The sequence below is a fragment of the Mastomys coucha genome, unplaced genomic scaffold, assembly GCF_008632895.1.
Source record: "Mastomys coucha isolate ucsf_1 unplaced genomic scaffold, UCSF_Mcou_1 pScaffold9, whole genome shotgun sequence".
Lineage (NCBI taxonomy): Eukaryota > Metazoa > Chordata > Mammalia > Rodentia > Muridae > Mastomys > Mastomys coucha.
In genome coordinates this window covers 17761862-17783627 of record NW_022196915.1, presented here as the reverse complement: position 1 = coordinate 17783627, position 21766 = coordinate 17761862, and the positions used below count along the sequence as shown (strand labels likewise).

Sequence of the window (21766 nt, the reverse complement as noted above, 5' to 3'; positions counted from 1 at the left end):
AAGCTTTTCCTCACACCCCCTCCAGCCCAGGACACACGTGAGCCTAAGCTGTCTCCTTATTGCAGATGAAAACTGAACTAGTTCTGAGTACCCCTCTCCTAGTTTTAAGAATATGGTGCTACATTGAGGAGCCTCCATTACTGGGCTGACAGGCACAGAAGCTGATCTTCCAGGGCCTAAGTGGAGCCAGGCTGCTGGCAGCCTACAAAGTAGATTGTCTAAAAGGAGACCATTTCCTGGTAGCTGCTACATGCTCACTCCTCAAGATTCTCGGGTGTTTAGGACCTGACCCAAGCTTGGCTAAATGAAAAGGCACAGAAGCCAACTGAGAGAGCAAATGGTTGGTTCACTCTTGTTCTGACAAGCTCCCTACCATCACTGAGAAACTGCTCTGTTCAATAGCACTACAGGCTTGAGGCGAAACTCAGCCACCCCTGACCCCACACATACAGATAACCATGCTAGACACTGGAAGAACCAGAAGAGGCTGAGGAGGCAATGAGTGGGAAAACAGAAGCCAGGGCAGGAAAGACCCCCAGACTCAAGTGTTCCGATGCTAGAGGGTTTCCAGAGGCAGAAGGGCCTCTCTTAGTGAAAGAAGTGGAGGGTGACATCTGGGAGTCAGGACCTCTAAATGCTTATAAACGTGGGAGGCGACGATGAACAAATTAATCTCATGTGTAAAGGGAAGGAGTTAATCGAATCAGCACTTTTCCAAACTGTGCTCTTGAGAACACTAGAAAGAGACGTCAGCAGTCCTGCCAAAATGAAAACAAAGGGCAGAAGGCCATGCCACAGTAGGTAGGAGCTGGGCGAGCTCCACAGGGCAGAGAGTGCCCAGGCCTGGGGCAGCCATGAGCACACAAACCCTGGAATCTGACAGACCATGAGAAGCGGGAGGTTATGGAAGGTTTCCTGGGATTAGCAGTTCTCAGGATGCTGCTTGAGCCATACTTAACTAGTCTCTTTGTCCATACCTCTCTTCAGCAATAAACCTGTGTGGGAAATCATAAGCCAGGGATCCATAACCCAGGGGAAGTGTGAGACACAGAGGAAAAGGCTACAGGCAAAGAGAGAGAGAAGGTGAAATTACTGAGGCCGGAAATTGGACTTGAGCTGTTGAGTGCAAAGGGAGGGAAGGTGAAGGAGACTTTGGGAGCAGAGGCTGTCGGGAGGTGTGGGGGCCACATCTGTACTCTTTGCTGGGCCACTGCCAGGTACTGCAATGGTCATGTCTCTTAGTCCATGGCAATGGTGGCTTGGGCTGAGGCAATGGAGTTTCAGGTTCAGTCAAGTCTAGGTGTTTGTGGAGGGGCTGACTTACTAGCTAAGAGCAGTGACCGGCCTGTTTTGTTAATCTCCCAAGGGACTTATCCAAGCTAGATGCCCCAGGCTAGCTTCCTGGGGAGGTAGGCTGCTGTCCCTCTCTATCTTTGAAATGTTTCTGTAGTTTTTTCCATCTTTGCCTATTATCAGTGTAGTCTATGTTTTGGACAGGATGTCACTGGAGCAGTGGGGATCATGGTCAGAAGGCCTTCTGAGCATGCCCAGGAGCTCACTCTCAAGGCTTCCCCTCCTCCCCAGAAGCTGCAGCCTAGCCCAGCCTGGGCGTGATTTCAGTGGCCTTAATATATATTAGTATATGGCTTGGAGGTCGAGACAGCAGCAGCAGGCTAAGAGGCACTGTTACAAATGTCGAGTGTTGTGTAAAAGGAACAGAGTTGCCTACGTGCCTGTCTGCCCTTTGCCAGCTTCTCCCGCCCCCTCAAAATCCTTCTGAAGTTCCAAGAAGGTCAGCTTTATAAGCCTTCAGGACAGGATTTTTCCTTGTGGATTGAGTAATCTTTGCCTTACAGGCAAAACCCTCAGACCCCTTCCGCTGCCACAGATCTGCTAGAAGAAAGTGCCATATAGGGCTGAGCATTTCCGGGAACATACAGCACTCTTCCTTCCTCATCCGTAGCCAGTATCCATCAGTTTAGTACAAAGGCACACAGACAGAGTCGTGATATGGCTAAATGATATAAATAGTTCTTCATTCCTTTCTTTATAGGCTCTGCTTTTCTCATCAGAACTCAAGGGCAACATGACAATAAAAATATCAACAGCATTTTCAATATGTATGCTTGGAAGACCGAGAAGCCGAAAGGCCCATTTCAAAGCAGTAACACAGATACAATTCACACATATGGGCGTTTTCAGGGTGCTCGTAGTACAGTACCATGGGGAAAGTGGCAGTGGGCAAGAGCTGTCCTATGTTCCCAAGTATAGGGATACATTGTTTAGGATATTGAGTTCCTTCTTCCTGTGTTTTCCAGGGCCATTCTCCTAGAGGAACCTGCCCAGAGCTTGCCAAACCTAGACTTGCCAAATCGTCATGACCATGCTCAATAGAGACTCCGGGGTTAGAAATATCTGGCCTGCCCAGTGGTTCCTGAACCAACTAATGTCACTTTGATTCTTGGGAACATCTGCTCATGGACCCATGGACCCAGGCCAAATGCCACTGGGGGCTGGCTAGGCTGCCATCTTCTGACTTCTCAGGGTCTCCTCCAGCCCTTTCTTCTCCTCTGTCTCCCCAACCCTTCTCCAGCTTTTACCCTCTCCTCCCTCCTCTTCTTTTATCCACCAGTATCCCAAAGGACCGCACCCACAAACAGAAGGAATCTGGGTTTGGGCAGGTAGATTTCAAGGGCTTCTGTTTGCCAGATAAGCAAAGGGTGCAAGTTCAGATCTCAGTACCCCAGGGGTGCCAGGGTAGAGGAAATAAACCCAAGGTTCAAACTTTAGTACAGCAAAAAGCTCTTTCTTGCTTTTTCATCTCCCCCCAGCCCCCACCCCTCCTCCACTCTCCCCCCCCCCTTCCAAAGGAGGGAGCTCAAACATGCCCTCTTGTCTGTCTTGTGCGTCACTAACTTCTTCACCCTCAGGCTGGGAATAACTTTTCATTTAATTGCCCTCCTCCCCCTCTCTGCTCCCCAGCTGCAGAAACTGCTAATGGTTAAGCTCCTCCCCTAGGCCCAGCCAGATGAACCCTTGTCACTCACTCACTCAGCCCCACCCCCACCCCCCAGAGCAGCAGGATTTACCATACCAGCTTTCTTCTTCATGTTCTTCCGTAGAGCGAGAGCTGGGCTTTAACTCAGTGGTAGAGCATTTATCTAGCATGCATGAGACCCTAAATTAATCTCAAGTACCACAAAAAAATATGGGAGTCTTGTAAACAAGCTGTCATGACCACCCTCAATAGAGATATCTGGCCTGCCCAGTGGCTCCTGAACCAATTGATGTCACTTTGATTCTTGAGTCCACCTGCTCATGGACCCAGGGACTCATGGATGCACCTCTCTCTAGTTCCTTGTAGCCCAAGACAAAGCCCAGGATGCTGATTCTGACCACTGGCTGCAGTTTTGGAGTGTCCACTGCTAACCTCACAGGCCTGAGCATGCCTGCCTCACCCTCAGAAAGGTAGCCCACACTTCCCACTCCTACCCTTCAGCTGCCTTTTCCCCCCTCTTTGGTCCACAGAACCTTCCCCTGATCCTCAGGAAGAAGCTCTGATGGTGAAGTGTGGGCCCCCCAGCAAACCTGGCCTAACAATTTGGGACCTGGGAAACGGGTATCATATTGTATGGCAACTCTTCCAGGTTTAAAAAGTGGGCCAGGACCAGGCCCCAGCAACCTCTAGCTTCCAGCAATTCCTGCCTCAGTGAGTCTGGAATGCTAGTGGGCTGAGGCAGCGAATCATCTAGATTCTAGCATGGAGACAGGTAAATAGTGCAATCCCACCTCCTCAGCCCATCCACCTTCTTTCACACCTCTGTTGGAGCAAGGGTTTCTTATCAGGTACTACCTTAGGAATCTACTTTCCCCTCTTCTGGTGAACTGACAATATACCCCCTCAGAGGCCACCCATACACCCACTCAGAGGGTCACTCAGAATGGCCATTGTTCGGCAAGCTGGGAAAGAACCACCCAACTTGCCTCTGGGCACAACCGGAAATGTGCTCCGGAAGCCACACCATCTCTGAGAACAAATAGCAGGCCCCTTGGGACGACAAGTGGTCTGGAAGTGCCAGCTCCAGCCTGGGACTGAGAACTCGGAGAAGGGGGGGGGGGGTAGACTGAGGTGCAAGGCCCCTCCCACCAGTCCCTAGTCTTTCCTGTAGGTGGTAGAGATTTCCTCTAAGAGGTAATCAGATGTCCCGGACTCCTCTTTCCTAGCTGGGTGGGAGAGAGATACTGTTAAGTCCTCCAGCCCAGCCTGACCACCCCCTCCTCGGCCATCTTTTATGTGGCTTCTACCTCCCGGGGTGTCCGATTATGCTCAGCCGGAACCCTGCTCTTCATCTTCTTGCCTAGCTCTAGCCCCACCCAGCTCTTGCCCTTCGCCTGCTTTCCCTTTCCGCGGAAGGAGCCTGAGCGCTCTCCGATACCCCTGCACCATACACGTTCACAGTACTCATCCACACGGGGCAGGTTGGCGAAACCAGTGAGCTGAAGGATGTCCTTATACCAAGCCTTGGGTGAGGCAGAGGCCGGGCTTCCCCAGGCTGAGGGCTCCTCTAGCCTTGGCTCCCGAAGGAACAGGCTGTCCAGCTGCACAGCTGCAATCACCTCCAGGGCAAAACGAACCACAGTCTGGGAGAAGCCATGCTCCAGAGTGGTACAAGTGTAGTTTCCTGCATCGAGACGGCTGAGCCTTCGGAACAGCAGCCCCTGATCCGTCTGCACAACTCGCTCATCTGTCTTCACCTGTAGGGGGAGTAGGAGGATACAGGAGACATAAGCAAGGAGCTAGGGAGAACATTAACCTCGTGTTCTTTACTCTGCTTTTCCACGTTTACCATTCTCAGATCCAAGCTCTGTTCCCCCCTCCCCCCCCACACACACACACGCGCACACATATCCCCGGCCTATTCCCTCTTTTCTATGGTGGGCCTAACCACCCACTTGACAGGAGCTCAGACAGACCATGAGCTAATTGCAGACAAGCAGGCCTCACTTTTCCTCAGAGCAGGACAAGGACCTATGAAGAAGGCTTTCCTAAGACTGAATGGTTGTGTGTCTCCAGGTCAGAGCCCTAAGACCTTCAGAGAGTCTACACAAGCAACCAGGGAGCTGAGGAGTTAGGTTCCTGTCTATGAGGTTTTACTCTGAGCTAAAGAAAACTCTACACACACACACACACACACACACACACAGAGTCATGTTGGGCCTTCCCTGTCTTGGTCTGTTCTGCTCACTCCCCCACAGTGTGAGGCCCACAGCCCAAGCCTGGGGTGGGCTAAGTGCCCACTTGAGCGTGGGAGGCAAGAGCTGGCTCTGCTCCCAAGCTCTTCCGCTAACCCTGTCTGTGCATCTGAGCGCTGAGGGTGAACCTCCTGGGCGGTTAGCATTGTGTAACCTCATCTTATTGCTCTCCCTACACCAGGGAGTCTTCTCAGTGCTCAGCCCTCCAGCTGGTCCCAGGCTTGCCTCCCCTGGCTCCTGAGCTGGAGGAAGAGCCCCTCCTGTAACCAAACCCTTCCCCATGGAAAAGCAGCTCCAGATTCCGCGCTGCCCATGCTTGGCCTCATGCCCTAGACTGAAAGCCATCTTAGGGGTTGACAAACCTTCCCAGTCAGGGGGGAAAGAGGACTTGGGCAGACAACTTGCTTCTGAGAAAAGAAGCACAAGGCTAGGAATGGGAGGATGGGAGGTCAGGGACCAGGCTCCAGGCAGAGAAGAATTAAGAAAGTCTAGGGAAGCCGGGTGGTACACGCCTTTAATCCCAGCACTTGGGAGGCAGAGGCAGGTGGATTTCTGAGTTCGAGGCCAGCCTGGTCTACAGAGTGAGTTCCAGGACAGCCAGAGCTATACAGAGAAACCCTGTCTCGGGGGGGGGGGGGGGGGGGGGGGGGGGGGGAGAAAAGAAAGTCTAGGGAGGAGAGCCCTTCAAAGCTGAGCCACATGCAATGGCATGAGAACTTCCAGAACAACTTAGTCCCCATTCCCTCTCCTCAACCTCTTGCACTCCCTCCCTCACAGAGTTGGAAGGCTGGAGCTACATGCAGCCTAGGCACTCCTGGGAGCAGAAATGGGGGCAGCTCCTCATAGGTACCCCAGGGTATAATACACATTTTTCTCAGGAAGAACTTGGCTAACTCACTCCAGAGTTCCTTTCTAGAGCTTAGGGTTGGGGGTTCAGGGAAAGAAGTGGATCTCTGGGCAGGGTCTTCACTCACCTGGTCAGTCCCCTTATCCCCTGGCCTTTGTAAGAACCAGCGCACTGCAGCCTGAGGAGACTTGGGCAGGCACTCAAGGAAGGTACTGTTGTGCTCTGTGCCAAAGACTCTGGTCACAAGTCCTGAAGCTTCTTCTGTAGAGAGGACCAGGCCAGGTCAGCTAGGGAACTAGGGAATCCAAGCTCTGAGGCCACAGACTAACTCCCACAGGATACCTATGTGGTGAGGACTTGGGGGACGCTATCCTAAGTCTCCATGTAGCTGCACAGATAGGGAAACTGAGGACTTTGTTACGACAGGACTTTTCCAAGCCCGCGCTTCCCAGAGATGGAGCCCAGTCCAAAAGGTGACCCACGCCCGGGGCCCACCACTCACTGTTTTGGCTCTGGCCCTGGCCCAGACACTGCACAGCAGGGTTGCCATGGCGAATGTCCTGCCTACGGAACCTGCGTTTGCCAGAGCTGGGGCGGTAGCGGGCACAGGAAGTGCCATCCCAAGCACAGTATGGGTCCCGGGCCAGGCAGCACTCAGCACAGGCACTGCCGTAAGTCTCACATTGGTGCAGCTGCAGCCGGGCCACACCCAGTGGAGAGCCCACGTACAGCGTTTGCTGGGGAAGAAACGCAAGCAGAACCCCCAGTGAGCTAGGTTTCACCAACAGGCTCTCAACCCCCAAGCTTTCCTGAGACCCATCAGTTTCAGAACCTCTTGAATTCATTCACAAGGATAGAGGTGCTGAATGTATTCCAGAGCCCATGCTAGGCCGTGAGTAGGTAGGGGTGGAGCTGGGGTCTTTTCTGTAAGGGACTTCTTCAGGCCTTCTCTGCTGTCAACCTCTGCCTCTAGCCTAATGGCTCTGTGTGACTGGCCTCTGGCTTTAGAGTTGTACCTTGCAGGCCTGTCTAACCTTTTGACCCTGTGATAGGAAGTTGTCATCTGCAAAGTTCATGTATGAGTGGTAACTGAGTTACCAAAAACAAATTAGAAAAAAACAACTCGTGTTTTAAGTAAGTTATGATTTTGTGTTGGGTCACAGGCATGGCTCTCCTCAGCTGCATGTGACCATTGGGCTACAGACTGGGCATGCCTACAGTAATCCCAGTACAAAAGCTGAGCTGTGGACCAGTAAGATGCTGGCCACCTCACCTGACAATTTACCACCTCGTGGTAAATGCAGAGAATTGGGCTCCTACAAACTGTTCTCTGATCTCTAGCCTCCATTCGCCACAAGAACTTTCAGGGCCCTGTAGACTCATCGCCTCATTCACTGCAACTAGGGCTTGGCGGGGCTTTACCAAATCAACAAAATAGACTTTTTAGAAGTTTAAAAAGTTGGGGTTTATGCCCAGAGGCTAGGGATGACGGCTCAATCAAGTGCTTCAGCACAAAGACCTGAGCTCAGTCTTCAGAACCTATATCTAACAAAAGCAGGACACTGAGGTCCCACTTGCAATCCCAGCCTAGGGAAGCAGAGACACGGGCTTTAGGGCTTGCTGGCCAGCCACCCTGGCCTGATTGGCAAGCTCTGGGCTAATGACTCTGTCTCGAAAAAGATGAGCAGCACCTGAGGAGGTCCTCTGGCCTACACACACACACACACACACACACACAGAGAGAGACACACAGGCACATATACACACACAGGCAAACACACACACAGAAGCACATATACACACACAGGCACACACAGGCACACACAAGCACACACAGGCACACACACACATATACACACAGGCACATATACACACACACAGACAGACACACACATACACACACAGGCACATATACACACACACAGGCACACATACACATACAGATACAGACACACACACACAGGCACACATACACACACAGGCACACAGACACACACAGGCAGACATACACACACAGGCACACAGACACACACAGGCACACAGACACACACAGGCACACACACACACACAGGCACACACACACACGCATACACACACACAGAGGCAGACACACACACAGAGGCACACACACACAGGCACACATACACACACAGGCAGACATACACACACAGGCACACACACACAGGCACACAGACACACACAGGCACACACACACACGCATACACACACACAGAGGCAGACACACATACAGGTGATAGGCCCAGCTCTCCAGCAGAGTCCACAGCAAGTTTAAGAGAGGCGATACAGGGGCTGGCCTTACCCTTTTGACAGAGATCTCCATCTCAGTGATGGGCGTTGGCACCTAGAGAAAGAATGAGGCCTTAGGATGGGTGAGTGAAGGTTCTGCTTAGCTTCCCTGATCTCACCAGTGTCCAAGCCCTGGGTGGGAGCCAGTTGCTCCTCACCTAGTCACTGTGCCTCCTGACAGCAAAGGCTGGACAGGATTTGGGGAAGGTGTTGCCCATAACCTCAGCTCTGAAGCAGCTGAGGCAGGAAGATGGGGAGTTCAATGCCAGGCTGTTCTCTATAAATTTCAATCTAGACTAGGCTATAGAGAGAGACATGGTCTCAAAGTTCAAACACATGCTGGGTGTGGCCCTGCAGGCCTTTAATCCCAGTACTCAGCAGAAGCAGATGGATTGCTTTGACTTGATAAGTTTGAGTTCAGCTTAGTCAACATAGTGTACACTAGGCCAGCCAAGGATATATAGCAAGACTTTGACTCAGAAAGGGGGGTCTGGGGAGAGTGTGTCCCAGACATCCAGGAAGGTACCCTCATCCTGACTGGCTTCCAAGAGGGAGGCTTGGTACAGAGTTTCACTATCTCCCTCCCACAATGTTCCGCAGCCACGAACCAGCTGTCCTAAATCATTAACCTCATATCCAGAGGCAAAATAGCCCCCAAGCATAGACAATCCCTGTCCAGTTATATGGGGGGAGAGGGGGAGCCTTGGAGTCTCAGCCACTTTACACTGCAACTTGAGCCTGACAAGGCTTTGTCAAACATGCTCACCTTGACTATCCCTCCCCAGAGAGCACCAGGCAGCTTGAGTACACAGCCTGCTTCTCCAGCTCTCCCAGTAATTCAGTAGCATCCCGGGGCCTCTTCAGCAGTGTGTGCCCTATTTTGAGCTTCTCTCCTAGGTTCCCTCTCCCAGAGCCTACCTCAGACCCAGGGGTGGGACGTGGAGCCATTCATTAACCCCTGCTTACCTTAAACACCCGGAGTTCCTCCAGAACTACCTCCTCAGGTTCAGTCAAGCCACTACCCTGGAGCGCAATGACTTTGAGCACAGAACCTGAATCTGGAACAGGGCAAAAAGGTTAGTGAGACAAGAAAGAAGAAGCTTCCCTCTCCTCACAAATCTCCCAGCCTCTGGCAAATCTGGCAGCGCACTTACCAGTCCCGAGGAAGATGACGTCATAGGTCCCATCCTCAGCCTCCACTCGGTCCACCACAATCTGGCGCAGTTGCTGAGCCAAGTGAGTTTTGACGAGGACAGGGCGGCCACGCCGAGGCCTCACAGGCTGGAACATGAGTGGGTGGTCTCGGACAAACTGCAACACCTCATCCGGGTAGTCCTTGGTGCTGCCGAAGGGACGGCCTGGCTGTGCAGTCATCTTGCTTGGACACTGGGAGCACCAGAGGGGACACTTGAAGTCCCTAGGATGGCACTACCCAGCCTCTTTCTATCTCCAGGGGGTCATGCACATAGCAGAGACTCTCCTCCCAATCCCTCTGGAGGTCCGGCCCACTACTGCCAAGTAGGCTGAGTATGAACTGGAAGCTTTTCTATACAGGAGCTCCCTGTCATCTACTTAGGCCTCTTTTGCCTGACCCCAAGCAACTACTTACCACACCGGGGCGGGGAAAGGGCACCTTGCCCCCATAGGGTCCCCACTGATACTGAGGGCCATCTCGGTGGGCAAAGGGCCCATTGAAGACCTCCCAGATGTCTACCATGTGGTACACACAGACAGCAAAACCCTGGAACACAGCACTGCCAAAGGCAAACAGGGACAGTCAGGCCAGGCCAAGGTGGTTGGGGAAAAGGGGACGCAAGGTGACTTCATAAGTGATAAAGAAGATGACAGTGGCTACTGAAAACAAAGACTGGGACACAGGACACAGAGGCAGAGACAAAACAGACATGGAGATCGGAAAATAGACAGTCACCGAATCAAGGAGAAAGACCATCGAAGGTCAGTGGTATGGGGGCAGGGGCTTAACAGAAAAAACAGCCTGGTCCAGAGACCAGGGGTGGGTGGCAGGGTATGGGGCGCGTGTGTGCCCACCTGATGGTGCTGAACAGTGCATACACCTCGAGGTTCTTCCCTGCCTTGGGCCACAGCAAGAACACATCCTCTGGGACACAGAAAGAACCATAAGCACTATAGCCACTCCAGTGACCTGATTTACCAGCTCTGTGCCCTCCCCACTCCCAGAACCTAGGTCTGGTTGACCACTGCCTTACCAAGCTGGTCAAAGTGAGTCTCAGCCCCACCCGGGCCAGGCACAGAGCATACCAGCCTGGCCTTGAGGAAGGTGCTCCATTTGTTCACCAGCACCCGCTGGCCACCAGCGTCATTCTGGGGGATGGGGGGTAGAGTCAGCTTTATGCCCCCATGAATATGGGCCCCGCCTCCTGTTCCTCTACCCTCAGCCACAGAGAGAGGGGTGTGTGTCAGCACTGGACCCTTGCCTCAGCTTCTCTACTGTGAAGGGACAGTCTAGGAAAGAGGTCACAACAGGGTCTTGAACCTCACCACCCCACCACGGCTCTCACCACACAGACTCGGCCCACGCGGCTGATGGTGACATGACCTGGGCCACCATCTGGTGACGGGACAGTTTCAGAGAAGAAGAAGTACACCTTGTCGTCGTCCCGGTCAGAGTTATCTGGGATCCGAGCAGCCATCACAAAACGAGGGTCTGAAAGGGTCACAGGGTAATGGTGTGACAAGGAAAACCACATGCCTCCCCTCCCCCACCCCAGAAGCTAGAGGTATGGCCTGTCCATCTTGGGCCACATTTTATCTATCTTCTCTCCTCCCAGTTAGACGGATGGGTCCCAAGCAGCCTTGCCCTCGGGGGTGGGGGGTGGGGGGGCTCACCATGTAGGAGACTCTGGTCAGAGTCAGAACGCAGGGCTGGTCGGGGACCACCACTCCGGAAAATCATGGCCTCACGTCCCAGGAAATCAGCAGTGAGGCCTGTGTACAGCTCCCCACCTAGAGGGGGCCAGAGTCAGGGGAGAGGGCCAGGCCTAGCAACCAGCCCTATCCCTTCCCAGAGCTATGGGCCAACTCCCACCTCCTGGCCAACTCTGGCTTGGTATCACCCACCTACAAAGGTGCTGGCGAAGGGACGGCTGGGCTCATGTGGGCAACGCCCCTTTCCATTTTCTATGCTGCTAGGATCCAAGTGGAGCACATGCTAAATAGAGGGAGGAAAGGGGCATGAACGGGGTTGCCTGGGAAAGCAGCAGAGTCTCAAGCAGACAATGATCTTTGCATGCAACTGGAGCATAGGGTTGGGGGTAGGGGAAGAGACCCTCATCCGCGGCCTCTTTGATGGGGTCAGCACCCCAGTACAAAGGCGCCTTTCATGCCCCTGCCCCCTCTGCCCTACCCTGGTTCAATGGGAAGCGTTGAGACAGCAGGGAGGAAATGTCACAGCTTCCCAACTTCTCATGGGGCCAGGCCCAGGCTCACCTCCCCTCGATGCCCCACTGTGATGAAGGTGCAGATGGGCTGGAAGGCTCCTGTGCCACAGGCCAGCAGATGGGTCCGATTATGGGGTTGTAAGACCCGCACGAAGTTGGCACACTCTGTCTGCAGGAAAAGAAAGGAGTCCGAGGGTGAGGGGAAAGCGCACGGACTCCTTGGGTTCTAAGGCTCAGCTCTGCTGCATATCAACTCTAGGAACATGGTGAGGGTCACATTCTCTCCAGACATCCCAAAACACTTAGGACCTGCTCCAAGTCCTCCAACTGAGGTACCAGGGGAGTGGCTGCAAGCCATTCTGAGAACCCAGGTAGAATGGTTCTTGCCAACAATACTCACCAAAGGGTCTTTTCCCTTCCGGATGCATCCCACCTTCTGTCCTGGCTGTGGTGGCCACAAGACCTGAAACACAGGCAGCAAGCAATCTCAAAGCCCTTAAATTCATGGTCTCAGTTTCTCCATCTGACCCTCACCTGGAAGTACCCACTTTCACCCCCTTTAGTCCAGCTCACCTCCCGGGGATCTGGCCATGCCTTATCAAGTCTCAGAGAGTAAAGGGCATCTCGACCTCCCAGAAAGAGGCGATCCCGATACTCATCCAGGTACATGACTTGGAGGTCTAGGGAGCCCCGTGGGCCCAGAAAGACAGCAGAGCGGTTGGCAGACAGCAGATCTAGCAGAGAGCAAAGGAAGAGAATTAGGGTCTGTTACTGGGCCTACCTCCCCAGCCAGGAAGTGGGAATGAGGATCCCAGCTATGCACTCACCACACATGTACATCTGGAAAATGTTACCATCCACAGTGTTGCTACAAGGCTTTCGGGACATGGTTCTTGGGGCAAGTAGTACCCATAGCTCCCAGCCCCTACACAACCCTGCCCAGTTTACATTCATTCTGTTTTTTAAAAAAGATACATTTATTTACTTTATGTAAGTGCTCTATCTGTATGTGTGCCTGCATGCCAGAAGAGGGCCTCAGATCCCATTACAGATGGTTGTGAGCCACCATGTGGGAATTGAACTCAGGACCTCTGGAAGAACAGACAGTGCTCTTAACCGTTGAGCCATCTCTCTAGTATTTTTGTTTGTTTTGTTTTGTTTTAAACTTTTTTTAATTTGATGTTTTCTTTATTTACATGTCATACAATATCTCCTTTCCCAGATTCCCCTCCAAAAAAAAAAAGAGAAAAAAATTAAAATAAAATAAAAAAACAAAAACAAACCCCTGTCCCCTTCCCCTTCCCCCTGCTCACCACCCTACCCTCTCCTGCTTACTGGCCCTGGCATTCCCCTACACTGGGGCATAGAACCTTCACAGGACCAAGGGTCTCTCCTCCCATTGATGACCGACTTGGCCATCCTCTGCTATGCATATGCTGCTGGAGCCATTAGTCCCACCATGGTAGTTTAGTCCCTGGGAGCTCTGAGGGTACTAGTTAGTTCATATTGTTGTTTGTCCCAAGGTGCTGCAAGCCCTTCAGCTCCTTGGGTCCTTTCTCTAGCTCCTTCATTGGGGACCCTGTAATCAGTCCAATGGATGGCTGTGAGCCTTTACTTCTGTATTAGTTGGGCACTGTCAGAGCCTCTCAGGAGACAGCTATATCTGGCTCCTGTCATTCAGAGTTTGCTGGCATTTGTTTTGTTTTTTAGTGGACCTGGAGATTAAACTTAGGGCTACTCTCCATCATGCTCAGCATCCAAGCATTCTTCCACCACGACACATCCTAAGGGTTCCCTGCCCTCCATTCTTCATACCCTTGGTCTTTCAACTTTCCAGTATCCTATCTAAGGGCCTGGATCCTTGTATCCCAGTATCTTTGCTAAGTACCCAGGGAAGGCAGCCTTGCTGACAGAAATTACATCAGAAAGCCTGGGGAATAACTGGGAGAGCCAGGAAGAAGGTGGAAGAGTGTGGACAAGCAAAAGATTGGCTCCACTGGGAAGCGGGGAGGTCAGGGGAACATTCCTCAGCAGAGGGCACACCAAGACATAGAGCAGACTGGCATGGCCAGACAGAACTCCAGCCTCAGAGCTGTGGACAAATGGCATTCTCACTTGTACACACTACCCTATCAGCTGGCCCAAAAGATGGAGAGATCAAGAGCCCCAAGAGTTTTGATATAGTTCCTTGGGTCTGCTTGTGGAGGTGGAAGCGAGGCCTCAGCAAAGGACAGGCAGAGTTGTCCAGAAGGGGCTGCCTGCCACCCTTGGGAAGGCCCAGAATAACCTTTGTCCAGAACTCTTCAGGCACTCCACTCCATCTCCAAACTCACTGGTGGTCTCTTCAGGACACCCTGCATGGTTAATGTAGACTCTGAGACTTCCCTCTTGGAGGCCATTCCTAGTAGCCTGATTGCCCCTCAAAGCCACAGCTCCCAGAACAAAGAGTCCTTTACCCCATGGTCTCCACAGCAAGCTCGAGTCATCCCCCTTCTGACTGAGGTTCCCTGGGGAAGATGATTCTTCTCCCCCAAGAAGAATCTGCAGGGCTGCTGAGATGGCTCAGTGGGTAAAGGCACTTGTCATCAAACCTGACAATCTGAGTTTGATCCCCAGAACCTCATATGGTAGCGAGAACCAGTTCTGCAAGTTGTCTTCTGACCTATACACATGTACAACATGCACTGTGGCACATGTGCACCTAGACAAAAAACATCCTCTCTCTCAGATAGATAGATAGATAGATAGATAGATAGATAGATAGATACATACATACATACATACATACATACATACATACATACACACACACATAGACACATAGATACGTAGATACATAGATACGATACATTTTTGTTGAAGAGGAATCTATAATTAAATCTTAGTTTCATTTGCCTCAGACCATCAAAAAAGGCAGAACCACACAGCTAGGTCAGAGCAGAAGACCAGTTACACACACACACACACACACACACACACACACACACACACACAGTGAGAGATAGAGACACAGAGACACAGAAGATGGCAGAGGAAAGCTGAGACTCTCCTGGACTGTAGCTGGAGAGGGGAATGATCAAATGAGCATGAATGATAAAATCAGGGCAGGCTGCAAGAGGTGAGAGAGGCTCTTCCCTTCCCTGTGGCTCAGGACCAGAGGAACAGACTTCTACCCACTCCCTTGATATCTGCCCAGACACTGCCCCATCCCTCCGTCCCTCTTCCTTCTCTGTGCCCATCCCAACAGATAGCGCTCAGGGTTTCCATCTCCCTCCCTCCCTTTATAGAAGTGTCCTCACTTTCCCCCTTGTATCAGTCTTCCACTTTGGCCCTGGCTCCCAGGATGTGTCTACCTTTCCTGCCCCCAGTCATCTCTAGCACCATTCAAGGTCTGACCAGGAAACCTTACTCATGCTGCTGCTGGCTGACTAAAGGATGTCCTAGAGCCCCAGACATTCACAGACATTCACAACAGGCACACAGACAGGGCAGCACTGGCCAGTACCTTTGTAGGAGAGCCGCAGACGAGGCACGCTGGGGCTGGGACCAGGGCTGGGGCTGCCCACATGGAGCAGGAGGCTTCCCAGGAGGCAGCAGATGGCCCAAGAGGAGGGGGCCATGCTGGGAAAAAAATGAGCTGCCCTCTGATCCTGCTGCTGGATGTAGTTTGCTCTGCTGCCACCAGGCCAGCCACTTATAAGGCAGTGGCTCCACCCAGTGCTGGGCGGGAAAGCGGGAGAGGAAGAGCGAAGTGCTCCAAGCCTGCCATCTACCTGCAGTTTCTCTGGCCACCTCAGCTGGCCCACTCAATGCCTGTGCAGCTAACTGGCCAGCTCCCCCTTGGGAAACTCTCACCCAGCTGAGGTGAGATGACAGATGCTCATAAATGCAAGTACCTAGGCTCCAGCAAAGTGGCGAAGGGAAGGGATGACCTTGAAAACGAGGTCAGGAATCAGGTGGGGGTCTAGCTTCACTCCCTGCCTCTCCAGAGACATCCTCATCACTAACCCTGAGCCAGCCAGGGATCCTTGACCTAACTACTAAGCTCTCCACTGTGCCTAAGTTGCTGTGGGTTGAGGATCCATTTCAACTTCATCCTGGTAGGGCTTAAGGTCCAGCCATACATACTTCATAGGTCTGACTCTGGTAAGAAATGGATGTGTAAGGCAATGGTTCTCAACCTGTGGGTCATGACCCCTTTGAGGGTCAAACAGACTTTTCACAGGAGTCGCCAAGACCATCTGAGAACACAGATATGTACATTGTAATTCATAATGTTAACAAAAAGGCAGTTATGAGGTAGCAATGAAAATAAATTTATGGTTGGGCAATCATCACACACAACATGAGGAACTGTATTAAAGGGTTGCAGTGTTAGGAAAGTTGAGAACCACTGACCTAAGATCTCCTACCCAAACCTCCCCAGGTTCCACAACCCCTCTCTGACTCCACTGGGCTCTAACTCAGCTCAGCAGGCTTGCCCTGAGGTAAGGGACAAGGTTTATTCAATGCTTAGGAGCGCTTCCATTGTCTTGCTTCCTTCAGGCCCCACTTTAGAGTATCAGGGGCCCGAGCACAACAGGTTGGTGGTGAGTTCTTCCCAAGTCCACGGGCTCTACAGAGTTCACTGTTCTGCCCTAAACTCTGGTGTGAAGTGCATGAAAAGGAGCCAAGGAGAAGATGCACCAAGGAACTGAATCTGGGTAAGTGGAAACCCTCCTTTCAGAGCAGTTTCTGGACCTGCTGCCCCTACCTCTCACCTCACCCTGCCCTGAACCCTCCTTTTAGAATCCATGACTTTCAAAGTTAGAGCTCCCAAGTTCTAGAAACCCCTGTAGGGTAGGCCTCCCACATGGAATGGCCTGAGACCTCAGAAGGTGGGCATCAGGATGTTTACCACCAACCTTTCAGAGAGAGAGTCATGACTAAGATCACAGAAGGCTGAAAACAGGCTCAGCTCAGCCCTGGAACCCTCTTCTCCTGCTGCACCTCCTGGAGGGCTAGAGTCCTAGGACCCTACCTCTCCTCCCTACCTCTAGGAAAAAAAAAACAAAAACAAAAACAGATTAACCCTTGGCTTGGCTCGAGTAGGACCTGTGGCTTGCAACTCCACCTCCCTGTTCCCCTGGACCCTAGAACATTAATATGGTGGGGGTTTTTTACTTGGAAGCAGATCAGGGGCTGCTCAGAGACACCAGTAACTGGCCCCACTCCATCTCTGCCTCTGAGTCTGCTGAAGAACCCTAACCAATGGCCTTTATTTCCTGGATCTGCCTTCTCCTGAGGCAAGGACCAGCCATCCTGTATATGAACTTACAAAACTGAAGAACAACGTCTGTACAGAGGCCGCTATAGAGGTGGTTCTGTTCTGGGATCTTGGTAGAATGAAGACATTCTAGGGAAACGTTGTGGTATCTAGCCCTGGCTGAGGCCTTATGTCTTGCTTGAGATTGAGCTGAATAGCCAGCCCTTCAGCCAGCAGGTGGCCCCAAGTTGAGCTTGTGAGCAGGAAACCAAAGCACTCCTCGATCCACCACCCTTGGGGTCTCTATTCAGCCAGAACTTCAGCTGTGGCTGTAGAGGGCTGTGTCTACCGGACAGGCATGTGGCATAGGCAGGCTACTCCACATCACAGAAGAAAGCCTAGAAACCCAAACTCAAGTGTGTGGACCCAGTCAGATTTCTCACTCTTCCACCCCCTCTCCATCCCTCCCTTCCCCTTCTCTTCCTTAGTTTCCCAGGCTATAGAGGACAGGATAGAGGGCTTTCCTAAAAGACCCTTCCTGCCAGCTGCAGACAGCATCTGGAAAGGCACCCTGAAGGCACAGGTCAGTGAGCCTAGCACAGACACCCCATGCCATCTAATGGACAATCGTGGAACTTCATGACAAAGCAAAGGTGCCAATCTATTTTTGTGCTGAAACCATCATGTCCTGAGGAGTCCAGCTGTTACCTAGGCTCCACAATACAAAGACACAGACATAACAAAAGATGCTCCAGTGGATTCTTCTAATGGGAAAAACCTTAAGGAGGTGTCGTGGAGAAAGAGGTACCTGGGCAACAGATGATGTAACTCAGCGTTGGGGAAGGACAGAATTAGCGGATACACACAAGTGATGTGGCCTTAACTTGGGGGAGCTGGGGCTCCCTGGGTTGATTCATATGTGATGTGCATGTGCCTACAGCAGGTGCCACCAGGTAGATACACACAGGGTCTTATAGCCCAGCCATTCCTGGGTAGAATTCTGAGGCAGTAATGCCAGAAGGATCGACTCCCCTCTGTCCTTAATCCACATGGTTTTTTGTAGAATTCCCTTCAGCAGATGGGTCACGATCTCCTTCATCTTTCCCAGAACTGTCACCGCCTCTGGCAGCTGATGACAGAGAGCCAGAGTGGGCAGAGGCATTCCCTCTCTCCCTAATGCTCCTTCTGGGCAGTTCTCACTTTTAAACCTCAGGCATATGGCTACTGGGGGCAGTACTAGGCGAAGAGGCCACTATAGCAGGCTCAGCCATTTTCCTCTTTCCACCACAGTGGGCTTGACTCTGTTCCCTTCCTATCAGCGCTCACTGCCCATCAGCCTCTGTCTCCCACACATACCTCAGCCAGTCTTTAAGTGGTCACCCAGGCCATATCTTCCTTCCTCTGGGTTCCACCACTACACTCAGTACCCACACCCACACTGCCATCTGTACCACAATCTTCTGCTCACTGAGGCCACTTGTCTACCCCCTCCCTCATTGTGTCACGCCTCACTCTCCTTGCCCAGTTCAAATCTTGGGCCTAGCTAGCACTATGATCCAGGCTTGTGGACAATGGTGACTGAGGTGCCCTTCTTTTTTGTTTTTTTGTTTTTTTTTTTTTTTTGGTTTTTCGAGACAGGGTTTCTCTGTGTAGCCCTGGCTGTCCTGGAACTCACTCTGTAGACCAGGCTGGCCTCAAACTCAGAAATCCACCTGCCTCTGCCTCCCAAGTGCTGGGATTAAAGGATTAAAGGCGTGTGCCACCACCGCCCAGCTGTTTTTATTTTTTGAAGACAAGGTTTCTCTGCATAGCCCTGGCTGTCCTGAAACTCACTCTGTAGACCAGGCTGGCCTCAAACTCAAAAATCTGCCTCCCTCTGGCCCCCAAGTGCCGGGATTAAAGGCATGTGCCACCACTGTTCAGCAGTGCCCTGCTTCTTTATCATCTGTGACGGATTGTTCTCATCAGACACCCCTCCTCTTCCCTTTTCCCCTGCCCCTTCCTCTGTGCCCCTGTCCCTTCCTCTGTGCCCCTGCCCCTTCCTCTGGTTTTGGGCTGCTGTCCACACCATTCCCCACCTCCCCTGCCAGCTTTCTCCAGGCCCCTCTCCTCCGGCTTCCATCCCACTGCTCCCCTGGGACCCTCCCATGCAGATAGCTAAGGCCTAGGGGGAGGAGGGGACCCCAATTCTAAGACCCTGGAGCCATCAGCTGCTGTCCAGGCTGGTTTTACCCACTGATTTTTTTTTTTTTAAGATTTACTTATTTATTTATTTTATGTACATGAGTACACTGTCGCTGTCTTCAGACACACCAGAAAAGGTCATCGGATCTCATTACAGAAGGTTGCAAGCCACCATGTGGTTGCTGGGAATTGAACTCAGGACCTCTGGAAGAGCAGTCAGTGCTCTTAACCTCTGAGCCATCCCTCCAGCCCCTCACCTCCTGATTCTTGTCCATGTGTCCTTCTCAACTGCTCATTTTAGGTCCAGGAACCTGGCCTCTACCACTGTCCCTGGGGGTGTCATTTATGGACAAAACTAGCAAAGAGTCTCCTGATCTACTGACATCTCCTTCTGGCTCTCACTCTGCCCCTTCTGCTCTGTCCATCTGCTTGTTTCCATCTTCCCACTGGCCTATTGCAGGGTCACCTCAACTTTGTTTTCCAGCTTTCTAGTAATCAAGCCATCGGAAATGCCCTGCCTAAATTTTAACCCAAGGAAACCCAGCAGAACTCTGATAATGTCCACAAAGAAACCATCCTGGGAGCTGGAAAGATGACTCTAGCTAATCTGAGTCTGATCCCAGAGCCCACTTAGTATAAAACGGGTGTGATCCAGCACATGGGAGGCAGGGACAGGAGATCTCTGGGATGCACTGGCCAGTCATCCTAGCCAGTCAACCTAGCCAGTGAGTTCTAGGTCAGGGAAAGATTCTGTCTCAGAAAATAAGCTGGACAGAACCTGAGGAATAACACTCTGAAGCTGACCTCTGGCTACACACAGACACACACAGTTAGACACAGACACACACACACACACACACAGATGCACACAAAGAGACACACACAGAAACATATACAGATACACACAGACACACAGAGATACAACACAAATACACAGACATAAAAATACACACACAGACACACATACAGACATAAACACACACGCACAGACACACTGACACACACACATGCATGCGCACGTGTGCACACACACTCACACACACACACACACACACACACACACACACACTGAGTTCAAGGCCAGCCTGGTCTAAAAAGGGAGTTTCAGGACAGCCAGGACCATACAGAGAAACACTATCTTAAAAAAAAAAAAAAAAAAAAAAAAAAAAAAAAAAAAAAAAAAAAAAAAAAAAAACAAAAACAAAGAAACAAAGACAAAACAATAAAGTTCAAGTTCAAGCCAGTGTAGTTTTCACATCTGTAGTCCCAGCACTTTGGAGAAGAGGTGGGAGGCTAGCAAACTTGAGCCTAACCTGAGCTACATTGAGAGACATTGTCAAAGTCTGGGGAAGTTGGCTAAAGTACAGCAGAGAGCCCTTTGAATATATATCCACGTATGTGTATAAGAGTGGAAAGGGGTGAAAGCGTGCCACTATGCATATGAAGGTCAGAGAACAACTTGCAAAATGACTCCCACCATCCCTCTGAAACAGGCTAGCTAGTTCTCTATGTGACAGGGAGGGAACAGAACAGTAAAAAGTCCACTGGGGGGCAGTGGTGGCACACGCCTTTAATCCCAGCACTTGGGAGGTGGAGGCAGGCGGATTTCTGAGTTCGAGGCCAGCCTGGTCTACAGAGTGAGTTCCAGAACAGCCAGGAAACCCTGTCTTGAAAAAAAAAAAAAGTCCACTGAGTCCCAGGGCTTAGACTCGGATCATCCAGCTTGGTCGCAGGTGCCTTTACCCACTGAGGCATCTCCCTGGACTGAAAACGGGAGTATCTTGTGCCATTTCCCCAACATGTTTGAAAGTCTAGAATTTCATAAAAAAATAAATACCAAAAATGAACATGAAGAAACCTCCATCCCCAATACTTCTGATTTAAACCAGTGCCTGCCTAGGCTTCCATACCTCAAGAAATGTCACTGTGACAAAAACTCAAAGAGTCACCCAAGAGTCCCTGGTCCTCTCAAGTTTGACCCTTCAACAATTCCCTTTACTAGTTTCAAAATATTCCACAAACCCAGGACCTTCTGTGCCCTTTACTTGGGCATCCCACAGTAAGCTACCCTGCCTTTTCTCCCGGCCGCTGGCAGGCCTCTTGGCTCTCTCACAGTTCCTCCCCCTTCTGCAGCCCCCAGTACCTCACTCCTTATGTAAGCTGAGCTGCTCAAGGCTGGAGAGATGGCTCAGCAGTTAAGAGCACTGGCTGCTCTTCCAGAGGTCCTGAGTTCAATTCCCAGCAACCACATGGTGGCTCACAACCATCTGTAATGAGATCTAGTGCCCTCTTCTGGTGTGTCTAAAGATAGTTACAGCGTACTCATATAAATAAAATGAATAAATTAATTTTTTAAAAAAGAGTGTGCAATGTATAGTATATTGGTAAATTGTCCTGTGCTGTTTAAGCTTGTTGAAAGTGGACTCTGGATACGGGGCATGGAGATGCATGCCTTTAATCTCAGCACTTGGGAGGCAGAGGCAGGTGGATTTCTGAGTTCGAGGCCAGCCT

At 51.5% G+C, this 21766-nt stretch overlaps 1 protein-coding gene across 1 annotated transcript; it reads right to left on the bottom strand.

Moving 5' to 3' along the window:
• Nucleotides 1-2009: 2009 nt before the first annotated feature.
• Nucleotides 2010-15480, bottom strand: Sema3g (semaphorin 3G). Its single transcript, XM_031362232.1, has 16 exons — nucleotides 15332-15480; nucleotides 12400-12560; nucleotides 12227-12289; nucleotides 11876-11995; nucleotides 11507-11597; nucleotides 11276-11392; nucleotides 10948-11093; nucleotides 10636-10750; nucleotides 10457-10526; nucleotides 10017-10161; nucleotides 9562-9793; nucleotides 9374-9465; nucleotides 8421-8462; nucleotides 6603-6837; nucleotides 6228-6361; nucleotides 2010-4755 (listed from the first exon to the last, which is right to left on the bottom strand). Exons 1-16 carry the CDS (start codon nucleotides 15444-15446, stop codon nucleotides 4291-4293), a joined length of 2343 nt encoding a protein of 780 aa, XP_031218092.1. The 5' UTR covers nucleotides 15447-15480; the 3' UTR covers nucleotides 2010-4290.
• Between the last annotated feature and the right edge of the window lie 6286 nt (nucleotides 15481-21766).

Bases quoted from the DNA above. Each gene is read 5' to 3' on its own strand.
- Sema3g (XM_031362232.1), bottom strand. From the start codon at position 15,446: ATGGCCCCCTCCTCTTGGGCCATCTGCTGCCTCCTGGGAAGCCTCCTG. The intron at 12,290-12,399 runs GTGAGCTGGACT...CCTGTGTTTCAG, and splicing joins CATGGCCAGATCCCCGGGAG to GTCTTGTGGCCACCACAGCC. The intron at 9,794-10,016 runs GTAAGTAGTTGC...TGGTGCTCCCAG, and splicing joins CCTTTCCCCGCCCCGGTGTG to TGTCCAAGCAAGATGACTGC.